We start from the raw sequence: 21241 nt of genomic DNA, 5'->3' as shown, positions 1-21241 counted from the left end.
TAGAGGATGGCATCAATGTCATTTTTCTTCATCACTTGGTGTTCTCTTAAAGGTTTTTTCTAAGTTTATCCTGTTTAGCTTGTGGCAGCTGAATAAATCCTACCCCCAGGACAAAATAATTGCAGGAATCTGAGGCCAGTTCAGATACAACAGTATATTTTTGATGAAGAAAAACAGTCTTAAACTTTTTCATTACATGACTGCAAGATATGAATGTTCACTGGTATTTACCTGAGATAAAATATGATGGTTCAAAATTTTGTTACTACAGAAGTGAAGTTAATAACCTGTTATTTATATTTAACTGAAAAGTCTCTTCCTTTCTTTTGTTGTGATTTCTGACAAAACAATGTAGTAAACAGTTGATAATGCAACCAGCTCATACAAAAATTTTTATATATTTTGACTTGAGTAACACTCTTGAAGTCCAAAGGAATTCATTGCAGGCAGTTTAAGCTAATGCTGAGTTGTATGCAAGGTCAAATTCCATACCCAGAAATATGTGAATTTTTCCTAACAAGACATTGTTGGTTTTGGGGGGTTTTGTTTATGTTTTGGATTTTGGGTTTTTAGGGAGTTGTTTGTTTGTTTTTAAAATCTTTTAAACTAACCATTTTTTCCATTTCTGCTTAGAACCATTGGATACAAAAAGAAGTATGTGAAAGTTCCACACGGTCATATTTGGGTGGAAGGGGATCACCATGGGCACAGCTTTGACAGCAACGCTTTTGGTCCTGTAAGTCAATTCTCTGCTGTCACACTTTGCAACTGAAAAACTGTGCATATGTGAAACACAGTGAGTATGAAATTGATTGTGAGTGTAGTTTTGTTATTTTTGTGAGAATTATTAAACTTTATAAAATATCTTGGTCAGCAGATATTGAGTTTTTTCTTAGCTATTATAAAAAGAATAAGGACTTCTTTCAATTCCCCACATGGAAGGGGATGTGGTAGAGATTTTAAATTTGGAGGAATATGCTGGAGTTGTTGCCAGAGGGTGAGCCAGCTCCCTGTAGCTGACAGATGCTCCCTGAGGACATTTTGCCAGCTGATACAATTTGGAATGATTCCCTCCTGGGAACTTTGTCCTGCTTTAGTGCCAGTGCTGGGATAAAGAATTGGGGAACTGTAACCATGCTTAACAAACGTTAACTGGTAAATTGGTCAGTGGACAATAGTAGAGATATTTAAAACTTTTCCCAAAGCAAATATTAAAATTTTCTTAGCATATTGAAGGAAAAGAAAATGTAATCCATAAAATCTGTTTCTTGATGGGTAAAAGTGTGCATCTTTTTGTCAGGAGGACAGTCAATTCTTTCTCTGAACTCTAGTTTGGGTTTGGTTTTGGCTTTGTTACTCTTTGTATAGATTCTTGTTCTTGTTTTAACTTAATCTAGCATGCGGGAAATTGTTGCAGCAACTTTGTATCCTGCTGTGGAAATACAAACTCTTTTAGCCCTATTCCACATGCAGGATTTTTCTCTCTCTTTAAGAGAGAATATTCCTCTAATGTTATTTAAAAACCCACTTTTTGTTATAGGGAAGCTCTCAAGACTGGGTTTTTCCACCCTTATGCATTTCACATCTATTCCATACAGAAGTCATACTACTAACTAATTGAATTAATGACAAGAAGGACCTTATGATTTTATCTGGCTTCTTGAAGTTTAGCCCAATTATTAAATTGAAATAATTGTTCTCAAGAAATAATACAAAATAGGCCCACTGTCTGATTTGGAGTATGTAATGGTGATGCCTTCTTTTAGTTTGTCTCACATATTGTGTGCTTGTATTTCCTGCTGTTTTTCATTATTATTTTCCTTCTACTATCTTCCAAAATCTCTAACATCTAGTTTTGGAGGTTCTTTCCAACAGAATTAAGTCAGTCTATCCTGTGCAGGTATCTCTTTCCTCCCTTAGTAAGCTTTTCTCTGTCACTCTCTGTTCCCAACATAAATCTTAGTCATAAAGCCACTAATCTTCTTTTCACTTACAAATATATTGCCAATGTAGGCTCAGAGCATAAAGAACCTTTAGCAGTTGGACATTGGTTTCAGATTTACAGCAGCTCACACAGAAATTCACACGAGGTAAAATCCTCAAGGTAGCCACAATGCAGCTTTCATGCAAGATAGAATGCTGGGGTAAATCTAAATACCCTCAGATTTTTGCTCCATTCACTGAAGTTTATAAATATTAGTAAATCCCCTTCACTAGTCTTTGACCTCACATTAATCATCAATTGTTAGCTAACATCAGATAGTATATCACTTTTCTTAGAGCAATGGCACTTTTGAGAGCTAGCAGGACAGGTTTTGACAGTGAATTCTTTATCTTTCTTCAGGAAGAATGACCTTTGTATTGCTTTGATGAATACATTATGGGCAAGTCAGCTGTAAATAGGTATTTTCCTCTCAAATTAAATTAGAACAGCAATCGCTGAATGCAAGCAGAAGGAACAGAAGAGATCACAGGGTTTGAAACTAGCTCCAGAATGCTAAAATATAGAATTTTTCTGTCTGTAAAAGAAAGTGGAAAGTGCATTTAGAAGGACACACTGCACTCTAGGTTCTTTTCATCCTACACATGTAAGATTTTAGGTTACTGGGACATTTTTACTGCTCTTCTGTACTCTGGAGATTATTTGCACAAGTGAATTAAAATATTAAAATCACTCTTTCAAGCCATTCAGAAGGTATGTACTTTTTGAAAAAAAAAAATTCTCTCCTAAGACTGCAGCAGTGGTAAGGAACAGACATGGTAAGACATGGAAATGTTTTTCTCTCTTTGTTAGTATGAAGGTCACTTAAGATATGGGGTTAAATGTGTGTCACATTAGGACATGTATGTCACAATTCTGACTTTCAAAATGATGTTTTCTTAAATCAAAAGATGCACTAGAAATAGCAGGGGGCTTAAGTGAACTGTGTTGTAGGCTACCATTTCCTCTACTTTCATGGGATTGTATAGTAGGAAGTGCAGATAGACTCAGTAATTTATATATTTATAGTGCAGATAGACTCAGTAATGTTTTGTAGATGAACTTAATGAATTACATGGGGCATAAAAGGAAATTATAGAAAAACAGATTGAGAACAGATGTCAGAATATTTTTTTTCTCTTAGAGAATAACTCTGTGTAATGGCTGCTAATGGGTTAGGTTGATAAAACATAAACCCTGATACCAATCAAGTTCTAAATTAGATGCACCTTTGGAGAGATAGGAATTTCTAAACTGCAAAACATGGCCTGATTAAACTGTGTTTATTTAGTTCATAAAAATGTTATAAAATAAATAATATCTTGTTATTGCATGGTTTTACAAGGCAAAAATTGGATTTTTAAAGAATAGACACATATTTTCCTGAAGTGTGTAAATAGAATGAAAGTGTTTAAACTAAGATTTTAAAGGTTTACTATTTTCTTTCTTAGTTTTGTCTTTGAATAAAATGAATACCTTAACTGATAGTAGAAAAATAACAGGGTGTCTATGTTAGTGCTGAATTAGAAATGCTATTAGCTTTGAATGTGATCAAAACTTAGATATTCATTACCTTTTCTTAATATGGGACTAAATTAATTAATTAATGGCTATTGTACATTGTCTTTAAAAAAAATGCTTTGTGTAATACTGAATAGCAGGTGATACAGAATACTATTGCTGTAATACTGATGTGTTTCAGGTTTGGAAATCTGCCAGCCATTCTTAACAGTGAAAATAGCTGTTTTGAATAGAAGCCAATAAACATCTAGAGAACTTGCATATTTTTACTATAATTTAAGGGGTAAAAAATTATATCTTATTGGATTTTTTTTTCAGTTACTTGGACTAGGATAGAGATTTCTCTTAAATTGACTGTTGCTGTTTCTAAATTCTGAGAGAAGTTTTATAATATTAGGGTAGCATTCCTTATTTGGCATACTACAGAAATGTGACAATGAATATCTAACATAATAAAGGTACCACTTATTAAAGTTTCTTTTTTTTTGTTTTCAATTCTGGTAGTTTTACTATTTGATGGACCTTTTTACTATGGGTTGTAGTTCAACAGCATAGGAAATATGGAAGTAATGTTCCTGGCAATGGTTTTGCTTTCTTAGATCAGAAATGCAGGAGATATTTTAAAAATCTAATGAAGTATTAGAATCCTCTGCTGCTTCAAATTCCTAAACAATTTTAACTTTATGCCAGATCAGGTATTGTCTTTGCTTGCATAGTCAGGATAATATCAGCATAAAAGCAGTCACAATTTATATTCTGTGTCCAATATTCTGGCTAACTCAAGGGAAAAGTCATTATAAACTGTACTTTGTGTAGATTAAATGTTTAGAGCTGGCAGCCAGCAGTGCAGAGATGGTTATCCAAACAATATGTGAGGGTATCTAAGAAACAGTTATTAATAAGTGCATGGAATAACTGATATATTCCTGGATGTACACATGTGCAATGAGAAGCTCTCTCATAATTTTTAAAGTGAAACAGGCAAATTTTATCCTATAATGCTCTTATTTATACATTTACATGTTTCCAAATGCCTCCAACCTGGGGATATGAGGGACCTTTATAAAATTAGGGCTTGCAATCAATGGCAGTCTTTCAGCTGTCATGTATAAGACCTGAACAAAAGCTCATTAAAGTCAATGAGAGCTTTCTATTGCTTTTAATGGCTTTGGAGAAAGTTCTTTCTAAATTAACCTGTACATTCCATTGTAAGGGCAAAAAAAGCTATTATCCTCCTTATCTTCCTTGGAAACTTGTGACACAGGTAGGTTCGGTACCCTGTCAAAAGTATCTTTTTTTGCCTATCCAGGTCCCTATCTCAGCTCTTTTCCTAAAAATACATCTTTAATGTGTTTATTTTCAAAACTTGTTGAACCTGAGCCTAAATTTTTTGTTTGACAGAAGTTTTGCATTTATAAGCTTCAAATAAGTAAATTGCTTGTAGTTAGCATTACTGTAGAGGCCAATTTTTATGATTGCCTATTCTGTACTGTACATTCATGGAATAAAATATCTGAAAACCCTTTCTATCTGTTTAACCACATTTTCATTTAAAAGCACAAACCTGTAGGCTGTGGCTAGGAAACTATAAACTAGGATGACACTAAACAGAATATGCTGGGTTTATTAGGTATTTTGATTTGATTTTCAAAGGCAGTCATCATCCCTTTCAGCTATGAGATAGGAATGGTTTAACTGTTAACCCTCAACAGGCAAATTAAATTACTTACAGTAGCAGAATGTGGCCTCTTATGATTGTTTTAGGCTGATCTAGTCTTTCTCTCTGTAATTACTGTTAGTGAATACATGTAGTCAAAAGCACAAAATAAGTAAATTACATTAGAGAGTAAGTTGGATGGAAATATGACACTTCTAGTGGAATGCAGAGGTTACTACTGGTAAAGGAAATATTTAAACCAAGATGTCTGCAGCCAGTGAGAGTACCTCTGCTTCATTCGATCTGTCGTCTTCTGAGGGAGGTTCAGTGGACAATTGAAGGAGGAAGCAGATCTCTGTCTGCAGCTTTGAATTACTTACATAACAGCAAAGAAACAATGCCACATGTCCTAAGAGGGCACATCATCTTGGTGATGATCTTGCCATCTGGAGAAACTTTCATATGTGAGCTGTAAACTAGTGCAAGGATTACATATCTCCCTGAAATGGAGCAGCCTCTAAGACAAGAGGTGGGAAGAGTTTAACAGCTCCCAGCAGTGCACTGAGCATCACTGCATTAAATTGCACAATAAGGCTCATAGCTAGGGCACACTTCCCACAGAGAGCTCTGCCAGGACTTGAAATACCTGCTGACTCCAAAATGCCATTCAAAGAGGCTTAAGACAAATATGTCAATGGCAGAGTACCAAAGCCTGTTTTTCTTAGTTTAGAACAGTCAAGAAGAGATAGTCAAGGGTGGCAATACAAAAGTGTGATTTTAACAAGAAAACACTTATCTGTGCTTACTCTCCTAAAGTTTATGTAGGTGAGGAGAAGAGTGATGACGAAGGAGTCAGTGGAGGCTGGGAATGACCTGCTGGGGGCTTGTCTGCATTAGCTTGCTGACAGATTTTGGAGATTCTTCTGTTAACTTTTTGCTACTACTGCAACCAGTGCGCCTTCACTCTGCTATATAGATGTACCTTGGAGAGTGGCATGACTCTTGTGGGGTCAGTGACATTTCTAGTTCTCTCTTGGGTATTAAAGAAGAAACGAAGCCTGTGTTTAAGCAGGATGTGTAATGCAAATACGCCATCAATGCCATTCCATATTATTTATCTCTGGCTACTGGCAAAAATGAAACAGGTGAAACTGTTTACAATCAGAAAAAAGACTGCATATGGAGCATGAAGTTACCAGTAGTAAATGGCATGGATGCACAGCTTGAACTTGTAAAAATCTATGGTGAATAAAAAAGATAGGACATTATGTGTTATGACTGATGACAAATAAAGCTCGAAGGGTAAATATGCCTGTCCCTTTGAGAGAATACTGTATGTGAGATGCAAATTGGGATGGTGGCTTTTTTGTGAAGAATGACAATTCACTCCAGGAGCTGCTGAAGGGGAGCCTTGCTAATAAGATTGTGTGGCCTAACTGTCCATTAAATTATCATGGCTAACTGAATTTGCACTATAGGGAATAAAAAGTCCCCTATAGCTGTCCTAATTATTTTGAAAAGTAAAATATTTAGCTTGACTATTTTAAACCAATGCATATGGCTATTATCATGTGACTAAAAGCTCTCAGTGAAGGCTACTCTATTTCTTAGCAATAGAAAGTTTGCTTTTTGTCTTAGTTATGTCAAATCTTATTTTATGCATTCTAGCTAATTTTCTCTATTACTTGTAAATGTAATTTATTTAGCATTGATAAAGCTTCAGTCATTCTGCTTATGGAGCAGGATTTATGTAACAAATTCAAGCACAATGAATTATTAATGCAAATATTTAGTATTTCTGAATGCAAAAGCCTTTAATGAATTTTTCAACCACATTGGAAAGAATCGTAGTCTGAGCTGCATTTGGCATCACTTATATTGAAATAAACTGGGAAAAATGTTGAAACAGTATGGGATCTATTTAATGAAATATTAGAAGAGATCAGAGAGCTGTCAGAATCATGCAATCATTTTTAATTATCTAATTTGAACAGTTGTGCATTCAAATATAATAATTTGTGAAGCTCTGTGTACTCCTTCATCAGTTTCCTTACAATTCCTTACAATTCTATTTCTCTCAAGTTACTGCTTGAAATACCCTTATATTTGATAATCTTTCTGCAGGATTTGTAACATTATAATGTCTATATTGAATTAACAAATTTGCTTGTTTTAATGCATGCGAGGCACAAAGGAATCTTTGCTGACTTCTGTATAGTTTAACAGTGTAGGGAATTTTGATTCATGCTGGCATTCATTTTAAGATTTGCCAGGTCATAATTGAAAAAAAAAACCCACTTAATGTATTTATTTCTTTATAATTTTACCTCCTTGGACATGGATTACTGTCAAAGCTCAGACAGTGATTACTGAAAAAAGTTCTAAATTTTAGTTTGCAGAATTGTAGGAAATTTTTATTTACCTGATTCCATTTTTGGATATGATAGATGCTTTGGTGTAATAAGTACTCATGTTGCTAAAAGTCCCAAGCCTAAAATAAGACTATTTTATTCTAGCACCTTCTTTAAATGATTGCACATCATATTGGAAGGTTAAAAATGTGTATTTGTATGGCAGTGAAAGTGCAAACCAATATGTATGTAATTATTTAGAAGTGTATGTTTTTTCATTTAGAAGTAAAAAATTGAACCATGATGAATATTATACCAGTACTTCAATGAATTATTAGAGGGAAGTGATGTTTTCCATGCACTTGGTGCAGTCAGGACAGTGTGCTTTGGGGATCCCCTGCAGAAGAGTTGGTACATAAGGCCTGAGAAAGGCCCCTGTGGCAGAGCTGTAGCTCACCATGCAGAGGTTCCAGAGCAGGCTTTGCTCTTGCCTGGGTGGGAGGGCTGCAAGGAGAGGCCAGAGCTGTCCTCAGCTGCTGCACAGGCCAGACTCCTCTGAGACATGGACTCGTGGGACAGAGACAGCAGCCACAGCACCCAAGGTTCTGAGCAGACACTAAGTTATTTAAGTCTGGGGTTTTTTCATTATGGTGAAGTCATGCATTGGTTGCTGAAAAAATTAGGAAGATCTCAATTTTCAGAGATAGTAAAAAGGTCTGCCCGGAGAGCCCTGAGCAACCTGAGCTGGCTGAGCCCTCCCATGTAGGAGGCTGGACAAGGTAATCTCCAGATATCCCTTCCTACCTATATGTCTGTGCATATAGGAAAATGATTTTTATTTTGTCAGTACTCTTTTATTTAGTACTTGGACAGTAAACTGACAAAAGTTATGTGTTAACACTGATGGAATCACATTTATCAAGAGAGAAAAAATAGTAAATTTACTTTTCTATTGCTGCAGTCTCTCAGAGGATTATCAAAGGCATCAGATTGCATTTTAGGTTGTACAAATGGTTCTTTGCAAAACTTTATTTGTATTCCCTCTGTTCTAAAATGAATAGTTTAGAAAATATACTAGATATCATGAATTTTCCTAACCAGACCATGCTTAAACTCCAGCCTGAGCAGAGAAGAAAAATTTTCCTCAAATATTAACAGCAAACACTTTTTTTTAAAGCACTACTTCAGACTTTAAAGGTATGTTATGGAGCAAATAATATTTAATTTTAGCTAAATCTGATTTGGACTAGGATCTTGATTTCTCAAACATTTGTTTTTATATATTTTATCTATAGGATCTTCCTAATCAAGTCCAGGGCCAGCAAGTTTCAGACTGCTTCTCTTGTTTATTTTGTGTCTTTTCTCCATCTCTTATTTTAAAAGACTTAATAAATGAAGCACTTTACTTCAAACATAGTCATTTTGCTGATTCTGATTATGACAGATAATTTAATAAAAACTTAAATTTTTAATTAAGCAAAACTTTTGCTGTTAAGTTATTTAACTCCTGATTATTATCCAAGCAATTAAAGCATTTTCCAAACTGTGTGGGCCTTTTTTGAAAAACACAATTGTAATGGACATATAGATATATTTATTTATTTATTAAATTTCAGAATATAAAAGTATGGAAATATTTTTTTGATGAACATAATCTTGGTCTTGTCAGAGAAATGTTCAGATTAATAGCAGAATTTTCAAGTTATTATTTCTCTCTTTCACTGCAGAAGAGGCAAGTAAGAATTATTCTTCAGAGGTAATTCCCATAGAATGTTACATTTGGTGAAGGGATAATGCCTACTAACAGAGTGGCAAATAGGTTTGCAAAACAAATAATAAAATATATTCCTCTTCCCTTGATTATTATTTGAGATAATGTTACTTAATTAAAGTTTCGTATAGTTCTTTTCATTTACTTGTTCTGAGGATTTGGGCACTGCAGATTAGCATCTGTTAAGGTTTGAAATTTTATGTAGATTTTAATTAAGAGCTTCTGCAACTCAGTGTCAGATTCAGGAACAAGCACAGTTTTTTTTTTTCTTATCAGTCTGGAGATTTAGAAGAGTTGCGTATAATAGGAAAACTGATATTTCCTCTTTCACATATGCACCATTTATGTAGCTGTAATTTATGTCCTGATGGAATTATTGAAAATGTGTTTAATTGCATTTGCTGCAAACCAGAAATCTCTTATCATGTGATCATCAGCCCTCTGTGCTCATGAGAACAAGTCCCATGTAAACTTTTGATTGTGAACCTTGATAACAATGCCTGCAAGCTGCAAGATCTGTCCTCAATATCACATTTTCTAATTGCAAAATTTTATTTTTACCCCAGGTAATCTATCCCAATATAATTTTAAGGAATGCTTTTCTGAAATGTATGTATTAGAGCTCATACCAATGCAGTCTCTTCTTCCATGCAATATATCTTCCTGAAGCTGGGAGAGCAGGTGACAAGCTTTGGGGGTTGTTAACTTGTACACCTCATATTTGTGAGATATCACTTTTTGCAGTGGGAGCAGAAGGAAACCACAGTAGTAGTTAACATGTTCTGATGACAAAATCTGATATTTCTTTCCTAGCAAAGGAATAAATCTGAAGATGATGAACAATTTTCACTCTAAATAACAGCTCATGGATCAATAATTGATCAATTATTAGAAAGAATGAAGAAGAAAGAAAGAAAAGACACATTTTCAACTCTGCAAAATAACACTTCCACTTCTGGTGGAAGTCATGCAATTTTAGTAACAAAAATCTGTGCAGCATCAGTTAAACTAATAATTAAAAATAAAGCCTCTCAGTATTCTATAATGGTAAAATGAATTATCAGGTATTTTCTGGATGAGTCACTTCATGATCTTTCTTGAGACCATAGTAAATGGTCCCCACAATGACTGCTTTACAGCCATTGGATTAATGTATTTGATGGGGTACTTAAGCAAAGGGGATAACTTATTAAAACCTTTAGTCAACACTGCCAGAGTTATTATTTGTAGAATATAGCTTTGACTTGGTATGCAACCAAGATAGGAAAGCAAAGAGCTACAAACCTTCCCAATTTTTCTTTTGGATCACCTTAGCAGGACTCAGGTTTTTTGTAGTTTAGCCAGTGAAGAAATTTTAAAGCCAAAAGCTCATCTGCCTTCCCCTAAAAATGCACAAAAGAAATAACAGAAAATTTAAATGTACTATCATCTTAGCAGTTTTGTGTTTTCAATTCTGTATTATGCCCAATCATATTCACATATTTTCACATTATGAAAATTAAAATTCAGGTTTAATTTGCAGCTTATTAAAACCAGGATTTGTATCACTTAGATGCCAAAATAACAGACTCTGGACTACTATGTAACAGATGTGAAACTGGTATCCAATGCTGAATTTTGGCCATATACACACTACCTCTAATGAAAGCCAGGGGAAGCCTATGACCAAAACAAGGTGTAATACACTGAAAAAGGAGAGGGATCAGAAGAAGTGACTGCCCACAAAATTCTCCATGACTGCTCCTTGGCAGGTTATAGCTCCACCTAATATAATGCTCACCTTCACGTTTCAGAGGCTTTGGCAGGTAAAAAGAGCTCACCAGATGATGTTTTTTACAATTTTAGAGATTAGACACAGGCATTCCAGGATCCAATTTTTCTTCAAGACTTATAATTCGGTCACAACCATGAGACACTAATTGAAATTTGTTCTTCAAAACGCTGCCAGTGCAGGTTTCCACACATAGTGTAAGTCAGAAATACTTGTGTTACTCTTCCAGACTGAAGAGTAAAAAAATGAACATGCACTTTGGAGTGAAAATAGACATGCCCCTCTAAAGTTCTGGTTTTGTTGCAACTGCTGTGTTCTCTGTATCCTCAAGCTGTGAAGAGATACAACACTCCCCTTTGACAAGCTCAATATACTGTTTTCTCTGAGGTGTGTATTGTTTTCTGGTAAGTCCTGTAATACAGAACTTAAGAACTACTGCTACAGGACTTTAGAAACAGTTTCATATTCATGATATCTCTACTCAAATATGCTGTTAAGTCTTATGTATTGTCAGAGAAATTTTAGAGGCCCTCATGGTTCTGCATGCATCAATGAAAGTATAAGGTCTCAATTCAAAACATTCCTTAGTTAATATAGGCCCTGATTTTACTTAGTGAGTGGAGCCATGTAAAGAATAAATCTAATTTTCACAGTTATTAAAATGTTTGTAATATCAGAGTGAACTTTTGTTCATATAAATTTTCAAAGAAACCATTGTATTTTCAATTAAAGAGTTTGATAGTCTTACAAAGAAATTAGCTTTTAAATGAAAAATATTTAGATTGAACAAGACAAAAAATACTAACGGAGAATAAAGTCTTCATGTTTACCCTTAATGATGTTGAGTTAGGAAGAAATGTCCTTAGGATCTCATTCAGAACTCTCTTACATCTTCGTACTGTTAGGTTCTCTGAGATTTTTCCTGTAAATCTTTCTTAAGTACTTTTCTGTTGTCACAGTATCTAGGTTTCAAGAAGAAGAATGATAAATGGATTTGTTAAAAATCTACAGTTCGTAGTTTCCTTATACTGCAGAATGCTCTACTAGCCCCACTAGTTATACACATACCAGTGCAAAACAGGTATGTTTGTACAATGGAAACTTGTTCAAGAAATTGATTTTAGTACATAAATTAGAAACAAAGTTCATATCACAAAGCTCATATCTCTTCCCTTCTCTAATATTCATTCTTCCTTTCCATATTTGTTCAAAACTCTGTATTTTGCCTTGTGCATAGAAAAAGATGCAACTGACATAACAGTAGAAGAAAATCTTGTATTTCTGTTGTAGCGTTCATCTCATGTTTGAACTATATTCTTAGAAAAGAAAATAGTAAAGATACTGTCTTGATCATTTATATTTGCATTTGCATGCAGTGTGGTTTGTATGGAAGGCTTACTTTACATCTGTGTTTTAGTTTGAAGTTTCAGGAAGTACTGCAGCCTGAAGTAAGTCATGCACTAAAATAGAAGATTATAATGGGATATCTTTCTTCCCTGGTTTGCTTTTAGAGTTCTCTCCTGGCACACTTTACACAAATTAATTTGACAGTAACAAAAACTAAAAAGGTATTTGGATTACTTCAGCAGTAAACTAGCAACAGAGCCATGTCATTTCAATTTATCACTTGTCTTTAAGTGTGTGAAACCTTAGTGCTTCATCACATTCAAATAGATTGCTTATATATAGAAAAAAGCTGCCGACTTCACAGAGAGGGAAAAAAATCTATCAACTGCCAGCTGAGCTTTCACATTCTCCCTGACTTGCAAATTTTTTTAGTGAATCTCACACTACCTGAAGTAGAACAGCATAGTAACCTTAGTTTTACCCTTGTTACTATGTCTCAGGCTATTAGGGGTTTATCCATCAAAAAGAGCTCGGGCCCTAACAACACACTGGGCCTTTGAAATTATAACCTGGAAGGCAAATCCTGTGAAACCAAACTTAACCTCTACAGTTAGCTTGTATCCTACTAGCATAAATCTGTGTTTCTTGGTACACTGAAGACATCCACTATATTCCCAGGGCTATACAGGAAAAGAGAACATGCACATATTCAATGATGCTTGCACGAACATATTGAAAACAAAAGGAAAACAATTAAAACACAATAAAAAAAAATTAGAAGTTGGTATCTTTTCCTGTGATAAATTCTACAGATACTGAAAAGTGAAGATAGGCTAGACAGATAATGCATTATAAAGTAATTGTTAAAAAAAGTGAAAATATTCTCTGAGTAATCTTACCTCCAGGTATCTCATGTTTGTAAGCTCAGAAAGGAAGAAATGCAATTTCTTCTAGTATTTCAAGTCTGAAGTTTTTCCTTTGTTTGGTGAAAAAAAGTGAGGTCAGAGCAGACATACTATTTTTGCAGAATCCAGGATTTAAAGTGAATGATTGATCTATTGAAAATCCAATGTGATTTACTGTGCATAATTAAAAAACTAGCACACTTATAATCTTAAAAGCCTCATGAACGAATTCTTCCAACTCAATGATAAATATCTATGTAAAATGAACTTAGTAAACAGCATCAGTATAATCTCTATTTCAAACTATATTCCTTTTTTCAATGGGGCTTAGTAATATGCTGCTACATGTGCTAGTTTTATTATGGATCATTATGGTCTTGTGCTCTTGATAGTGTCTTGCTGCAGAAACCAAAACTAGTGAAAAAAAAGTAGTAATAGTACAACACCTTTAGTTTCAACAAAGTATTGATAAAGTGGGTAAAAATAAGGTTTGATTACTCTTCAGAGGCTTTTTCCTTGTCAGAATACCTGGGTGCTTTCTCTGAAAAGTAAACTGTATAATCTAAGGAGAAATAGCTCTGTTTACCAGAAGTAGTCAAAGTAGCAGATACCAGTAATACCTGGAAAAGATTCAGTTACTTTGGGAATAAAAACATTAACTTTATTCTTCTTTCTGAATTCCACTTTAAAACCTTTATTCTTAGCTCTCTAGAGAAAGTCCCAATTGGCATTTAAATGCATTTATTTTTAAATGAGATTCATAAGGGACGAAATCTATCAAAGTTTCTGATGGAAAAAAAATTAATAGAGAGATGCTTCTTATAGGTTTTGAAGTAAAGAATTAAATTTTATCTTGAAAATGGAATGGTGCCAGCTTTCTTGGAGACTAATTTAAACTTTTCATAGAATAAGCATTACATAGCATTAAGACAGGTAGCTTTAGATTTCATGCCTTCTCTGCAGCAAAGGGTAACATATTTTTTCATTGTATTTGGAACAGAACAAAAAATACATCATCTTTTCATCATGTTGAAATTTCAGTAAAAGTGCAAATTAGGCTCCAGTTATAACAGGCCTTTCAGTGACAGCACAGCAATCTCTTAGAGAGTATTGCATTCATTTTTCTGTTCTATATAGATATAAAGATAACTTCCACTTTCAATAATTACATGCCTCCTTGAGGTCTGGGGCATTTGCAATAGCTTTATTACCTAAGTCAGGTAAAAAAAATCCCCAAACCTTTTGTAAGGTGGAATAGGTTTATCTTGTATCTGGTTTGTACAGTATGTTAAAGTGTTTAAAACTTGGGAAAAATCTTGTCTCTGGGAGTTTTGCCAGGGTCAGTGATGTCAGGACTTCATCCCCCAGCAGGATTTTCCTGCTGCTGCTGTGCTGCAGACGTGTGGCCACAGACTGTCCCCAGCAAGGGACAGCACATGGCTCTCCCAGCAATGCCCTGCTCCAGCCCCTGCCATGCTCCATCTGTCCAGGGCTGGCAATGCTTGCAGAGAAAAGGATCATACCTTTGTCATACAACCATGCACCAGAAGATTCTTATTCCTCTGTCGTATTTAGAGATTTCCTCTGTTATTCTGATGTTTTGTGGCATTTAAATGCTAAATACAGGTAACAGTGCTAATCTTTGTATTTGTATGGTAAGAACCGACCTGTCCTTCAAACCACCATAGTCAGAGGAAGCACTTTGTCAGTGAGGAACATCTCCCAGTACCTGGGGCTAATTCTAAAATTCATAATTGATCTCATGTTTTAACACTAACAAAAGGATTGCATACCATAAATGGAATACCCTTCTTAGCTGTGTATGTGAAAAATGCTTGTAGTTTCTGAACTGTTTCTTATAATTCACAGCCTCTGTGTATCACAAGCTAAAATTGAAAATAGCCAGCAAATTGCAAATACATTTGCTGGATAGGTACAATTTGAAGTATGAAACAATAAGCTGGAAAGTCTCTCGGGGTTCTGGGTAATTCAGGAGAAATACACCTAGTGTGGCATTGCTAATCAAGTTATATAAAAAACAAAAATAATTGCTAAAAGTTGCAACTTTTATTAGGCTACCTGAATAAAATGCACAGAGATCCTCTTATGAAAACCTCTTATGAAAAATGCTTTTCTTTTCTTTTCTTTTTTTTAATGTAAAAATTTTAATTGTCATAAAACAAATCCTTTTTGTTTTTGTTATATTTTCACTCTTAATTTGTCCTATCAGTAGACACTTTTTCACACTTAGTCACAGAACTGGGGTGACGTTTGCAGAATTGTTTGGTATTAGGTACAAAAGTGTCTTTCAGGTGTGTAGAATCTCATCTAGTTTAATATTTTACTCATCCTAGTTTTTTTTTAATAGTGTATGAATACTCATGGCCACATAGTTTCTTGATCATCTGAACAATCCTAGATGCATTTGAAAGGATTACTCTCATGGTGGGTCTCCTGAATTGCATTTCATCTGTCATGCAGCAGCCTTTGTTAGTTCACAGCAGAAGACAGCATAGATTTCTGTTTACATGGATAAAATAGAAAAGAGTTTGCTTTTCTATAATACCTTCTCTATCTCAAGGTATTTCAAAGCACTTGAAAGAACATCCTGGCTGAGTTCAATGCTACTGCAGTGTGTGAGTAGGCAGCTGCAGCAGCCCTTCAGGACTGTGTATTTAGCAGCAGCACAAAGCCAGACATTTCAGATAGGAGAACGAAAGAAGCTATGTTGAAAGGACGGTGAGAATGAGTGCAACGTATTTCACTGCAGGAAAACAAGCAAACTGACAAAACCATCAAAAAACTATGTGAGAGGCCTAACATGTTTTAAAACATTTTCCTCATATATAAAAGATGTAAAAGATTATATGATTGCATGATGTTTCATGCTGAAGATACTTTCTTGTTTAATAATCTCTGTTCTTTGAACTGAGTTCATATAAAACTTCCAAAATCATCAAAAATATAAAGCTAGCATCATGTTGTGCTTTAAGCCTTTTCTGCAGAAAAGAAAAAGAGGCAAAGCACTGCAAATATTGAATTATATTTCATTACTGAATGTAGCAATTCTTGTGTGCTCTAGAGAGTGTAAACTTTATGCAGATTTGGCATTGATAATGCGCGTTCTCTACCATTTCATGGAGCTGAGATGTGGAAACTCTCAAATTAACACCTTTCCTCCACATTAATCTTGCAGTAAATCTATGGGTACCTATATTTGTAATTATTTCAATCTTGGTTGTTTTGACACATTTGTCAAATTCCCAGTGTTTGCTTTCAAGCACAGGCTAATAGAGTGTCCCAAGACAAGCATCTGAAATGTGTGTGTGCTATTTTTGTAGTAGGGAAGAAAATATTGATAAACTAAAAATGCTTGAAAAGGCCTAACAAAAAGATCAAAATATTCTGTTTCAAAAAATATTGTGCTTTTTTTTTTAATAAATAATGGAAGTATAAAGTAAGATGTGCATTTAAGTCTGTAATTTTTCAAAATGTCACTTAATGAGAGGCTAGTGTTCAGTAATATGCTAATATATGATTCTGTCAGTTAATGAATCTTTCAAAGACGATCATGATATTTATTGAAGTCAGGTGACCTTTGAATGTAAACCCATCTCAAGACCTGCATTTATGAAAAAATATCTAACCCACTCTTTACTTTTTTCGTCTGTGTTTCTGTTTCCTTCTCTTCCCTATTTTTATCTGTCCTTTTTTTCCTCAAAACAAAAGAAGATACATTTTTTTTTACAGTGAACTTCATGCATTGCTGAAATAGAAGCACAGACAGTTTTCAGTCTCATATCTTTAAGCACAAAAATTCTCAACCCCAGTTGTCTAACTGTGTCTTGAGGGACAGTTCTTATTCTTCCTAACAGAAGTAACAGTTCTCAGACCTCAAGATTAGGAATTCACTATGGGCTTTTAGAAGTTTGGGGGGCCTGTGGGCTAACTTTCAAATACTGCCTATGGTTCTCAGTTTATTCCACTAAATTCTGTCTGAATAATCACTTTTTGTCTGTGTATCATGATTTCACACTACAGATATTTATACTACTTTTAAATTTCCTCTTTATTGTATCACTTACATTTGATTCCCTGAGTGTGAGTCAGTCTGTGAGATGTTATGAAAAGAGAGTGTATGTCATACATCCGCTAAAGCTTCAAACACCTTGGGCACTCTGTAGGAATTAGGAAAATAAGTCTTCTAAAATGATGAAACATGACATTAATATAGAAAATGTCAGTCACTTGTTATATTTTGTCAGATAAATATTATTTGCTGTGGCAGAGTTCAATGCTTAATAATACATTGTTCTTGTCAGTATTGTTTAAAGTGCACATGATTCATACTAAACCTTTATCTTAGCTGATAGTGAAAGTAGGCACTTAGCATTTTCCAAAACCAAATCTCAGTTCAGAAGTTTAATACACTTCCATATTTCCTGCAGTGGGAAAGAATATTCTGCCTTCTCCATAGATTTATTTATCTCTGCAGTATAGAAGAGGTTTACAGTGCCAGTGCTGTGGTTTTACAAGATCTACTGAAACAGTATTTAACAATGCACTATTTGATAATGCAGGATTTCCATATATTGCAAAACGTTTCTTAGTGAAATTTAGTTTAGAATTAAAAAGCATGCTTCCTAGCAGAATGAAAATGAGAGGCAAAGTTGCTTGGTAAAAAAAAAAATTAAGAAGGTTTGCAAAAAATCTGTTATTAGAAGATAAGTAGTCACAACATTTTAGAAAAATATAAAGTGCTATATTTCCAGCTTTTTGGTTTTTATGTTCTAAAATTTTAGAAAGAAAGATAACAGTTTTTCAGTTTTATTGCAATATTGGTAATTTTCATTTATTTATCTCTAAACATAAGTGTGAAAATGTTCTGATAGAAAAGACATTTTATCTAAGACTGTGTGAATACCTGGATATGTTTTTCAGATTTGACCAAACTCAATTAGGTTTGCAAATGTTTGCAGATAACCAGTTTTTCCCAGACTTGCTTTCACCATATGAGGTTAAAATGGAGAAGTATAACTTCTAAACTTCTCCATCCTATTTAGCAAACTTCTAAACATTGTTATTCTTACACAAATCATGGATGTGAGGGAATGGCTCAAAGTTGCACCAGGTGAAGGTTACACTTGATATTAGGAAATTACTCCCTCAGTGAGAGGGTGGTTAGTTGCTGGAACCTGCAACCATGCAAAAGCGGCCATGGCCACAAGCCTGTAGGTGTTCAGTCATTTGGACAATGCTCTTGGCTTATGTGGTTTAACTTTGAGGTAGTCCTGTGTGGAGTCAGGAAAGATATCCTTGTGGGTACCTTCCAAATGGAAATTTTCTATGGTTCTATGGTTAATTTTGTCACAGAATGAAATTTCATGCACTGATCTAATCTGGCTGCTGTATAAATATTGTAAACGTAAGGTAGGTCTCATGTCGTAGACCATGAGTTTTAAAGGTTTTTGAACACTTCAAGTTATATATTGATATTAAAAACTATCAAATCTTTTAGTAAGGTAAACTTGCAGCCAACTTGTCCTGTCAAGAACTGCTGCAAGTTAATATGTGTCCACATTAAAATACAGGTATGTATGTTAATATTTTCCAGGGAATTGGAGATTGTTGTATTTTAAAGACTGACACATCAGGATAGTTTCTAACTTTAAACAAAAATGTTACTAAACTCATTCATTAACAGCACCCTTCATGCTAATGAAGTTCATTTTACATATTACTAACCATCAGCAATAAGTATAAAAAACAGTTGGTGTTTACACTTCTTTAATGGGCTTTTCTTCCTTCTTCTCCATATTTCCTTCTTGTGCTTGATGCTTTTATGCTATTTGAGGGTTACATCTGTCAGTATTTGAGACATTTGTAGAACCTTCTCAATAATATTTGGTCAGCCATGAAGTGGTCAGTCACTATGACTAGATAGTCGTTGTAGGTCCCTTCCAACTGAGGTGTTCTTTCTATTCTATTCTATTCTATTCTATTCTATTCTATTCTATTCTATTCTATTCTATTCTATTCTATTCTTTATTTTAATTCAGATGATGTTGTGCAATACTCTACTATTCCCAGTAAATATTAGGAGTAGTTTTAATCATATTTCTCAATCTGATTGTCCTTGGTATCTCTGATTTTTGATGTGCCGTTTGCACCTTTGGTAGCCATGTTGCTGACATATTTATGTGAAATGCATGGACATTGTGTCTGGCTACACATTCTTAGAACTGCCAAAGACAGACTGCTGCGGGTTACAATTTTTAGTTGAATTACTCTTGGTTTGCAGACAAAGCATAATAATTATATCTTGGTTTATATTTTATAATTTATGAGTGTCACATGCTTCTGCTTTGGCTACACTGTGTTGCTTTGCCTGCCATGCTAAATTCAACTAATCATCTACAACCATCTTTTTACCTATGACACATCTAGAAGGGAATTTATCCCTTTGGAAAACAGGGATTTTAGATGTCTGGATGAATAATCCCCCAAAAGTGCCTAGAAGAATCCAGGACACTCAGTGACTAATCTGGGTTAAACAGGGCCTATTACATGAGAGGAATTACACCTCTATGGCACTGTCAGCCTTTCCACTGACAAGCTGTTCATACATGCAGGAAGTTTTCCAGCATTGCTTGTACTGGTGCTAAGTAGAGAAGATCTATCCTTGTTAAGTGTTGCAAAGGTAGACATTATGGACACAAATTGCAAAATTGTATTGCCGCTGTTGCATTTAAAGTAACGCAGTATAATTTACTGACAGAAGTGAATTCTAGATTATTTTCTAGATTAACACTTTTGTAGTTATTCTCAGAATGTATTTTTATTTGTTTTTCAGAGGAAATGTGATGCACTTTTAAGGTTAGATTCACTCTTTTTTTGTACTAGACCTATTTTCCTAGATTAGTCAGGGCTCTGAACTTGCAAAACTTAGCTGAACTAATTCAGGTAATATTGCTTGCAGTCTAAGTCATGGTGAACTGTTTTTGTAATACCAAATGCCAAAGGTCAGGAAAAAATATCCTATCCTGAGTCCAGTTAAAACACTGCTTTGGTTTGAAAAATATTACAAAAAAATAACAAAAGCCTACATCATACAGACTGAATACTCTTGATGTCCACCTGTCTGTATTTTTTCCCTTTGTCAAGTCAGAGCTCCTCAACTTTCAGTGCAAAACTCTCTGTAGCATCTCTGCTCTTGCTGCATGTGCTTTTCACAGTTGTGCAGCTCCATTTTTTGATTTTGCTCCTCCCCCTTTACTGCTATGCCTTTGTTTCTGCCTTGAGAGCTCTTATTTCTCTGAAAAAATCTTTGACTTGTCTGTTCAGATGCCTCATCAAAGCATGTTACTTTGTGCTCAGCCTTACAAAAATGGCATCCTTTTTTTTTTTTTAATTTAGGGAACAATAAAATACAAAACAAATAAATAAGTTGACGCCTTCTTTTATAAGTTCTACACATCTTCTATGCATTATATAACTTATAATAACTGATATTAGGCATAAATTCTAATACTGATGTGTAGTTTGGATCACAAAATTTTAATTAATGACTTCTGCCATGTTTTATAAGCAGTGACCACACTTGAATTCTTTATAATCAATAAACCACAAAGCAGTTTGAGACTTGATCTTAATCATGACTCTTCAGGCTTTCAGCTATGCTGTGACCTGAGGTTGTAGCTGGAATTTGAGTACTCCCAGTCTCCCAGTTGTTCACTGGGGAAGTCTTGGAGTTTCCTTGTGGTCTATATACCCATGGCCATAAGAATGGGCTTTTGCATATCTTACACTTGCCTTGAAAAAGCAGACTCAAAATTAACTTTCTTCCCCGAGCTGTTCCTTGTCACTTGGCCTGGGATTGATATTAATGTTGGGGTACAGAAGCAGCTACTTCTTAACTAACTAGGATTCATTAGTAA

General features: G+C 34.6%; 1 protein-coding gene across 2 annotated transcripts in view; it reads left to right on the top strand.

Annotated features, from left to right (window-relative positions):
• IMMP2L (inner mitochondrial membrane peptidase subunit 2) overlaps nt 1-21241 on the top strand; it is a 406566-nt gene that overhangs the window by 313541 nt on the left and 71784 nt on the right. For both annotated transcript variants that reach the window (XM_071423651.1, XM_071423650.1), the window contains one exon: nt 634-736. In XM_071423651.1, the coding sequence (XP_071279752.1) occupies nt 634-736 (103 nt within the window). The remainder of the gene's footprint in view (nt 1-633; nt 737-21241) is intronic.

The sequence above is a fragment of the Agelaius tricolor genome, unplaced genomic scaffold, assembly GCF_023055355.1.
Source record: "Agelaius tricolor isolate 1412-34295 unplaced genomic scaffold, bAgeTri1.0.p SCAF_3, whole genome shotgun sequence".
Classification (NCBI taxonomy): Eukaryota; Metazoa; Chordata; class Aves; order Passeriformes; family Icteridae; genus Agelaius; species Agelaius tricolor.
This window is presented reverse-complemented; position numbering and strand designations above follow the sequence as displayed.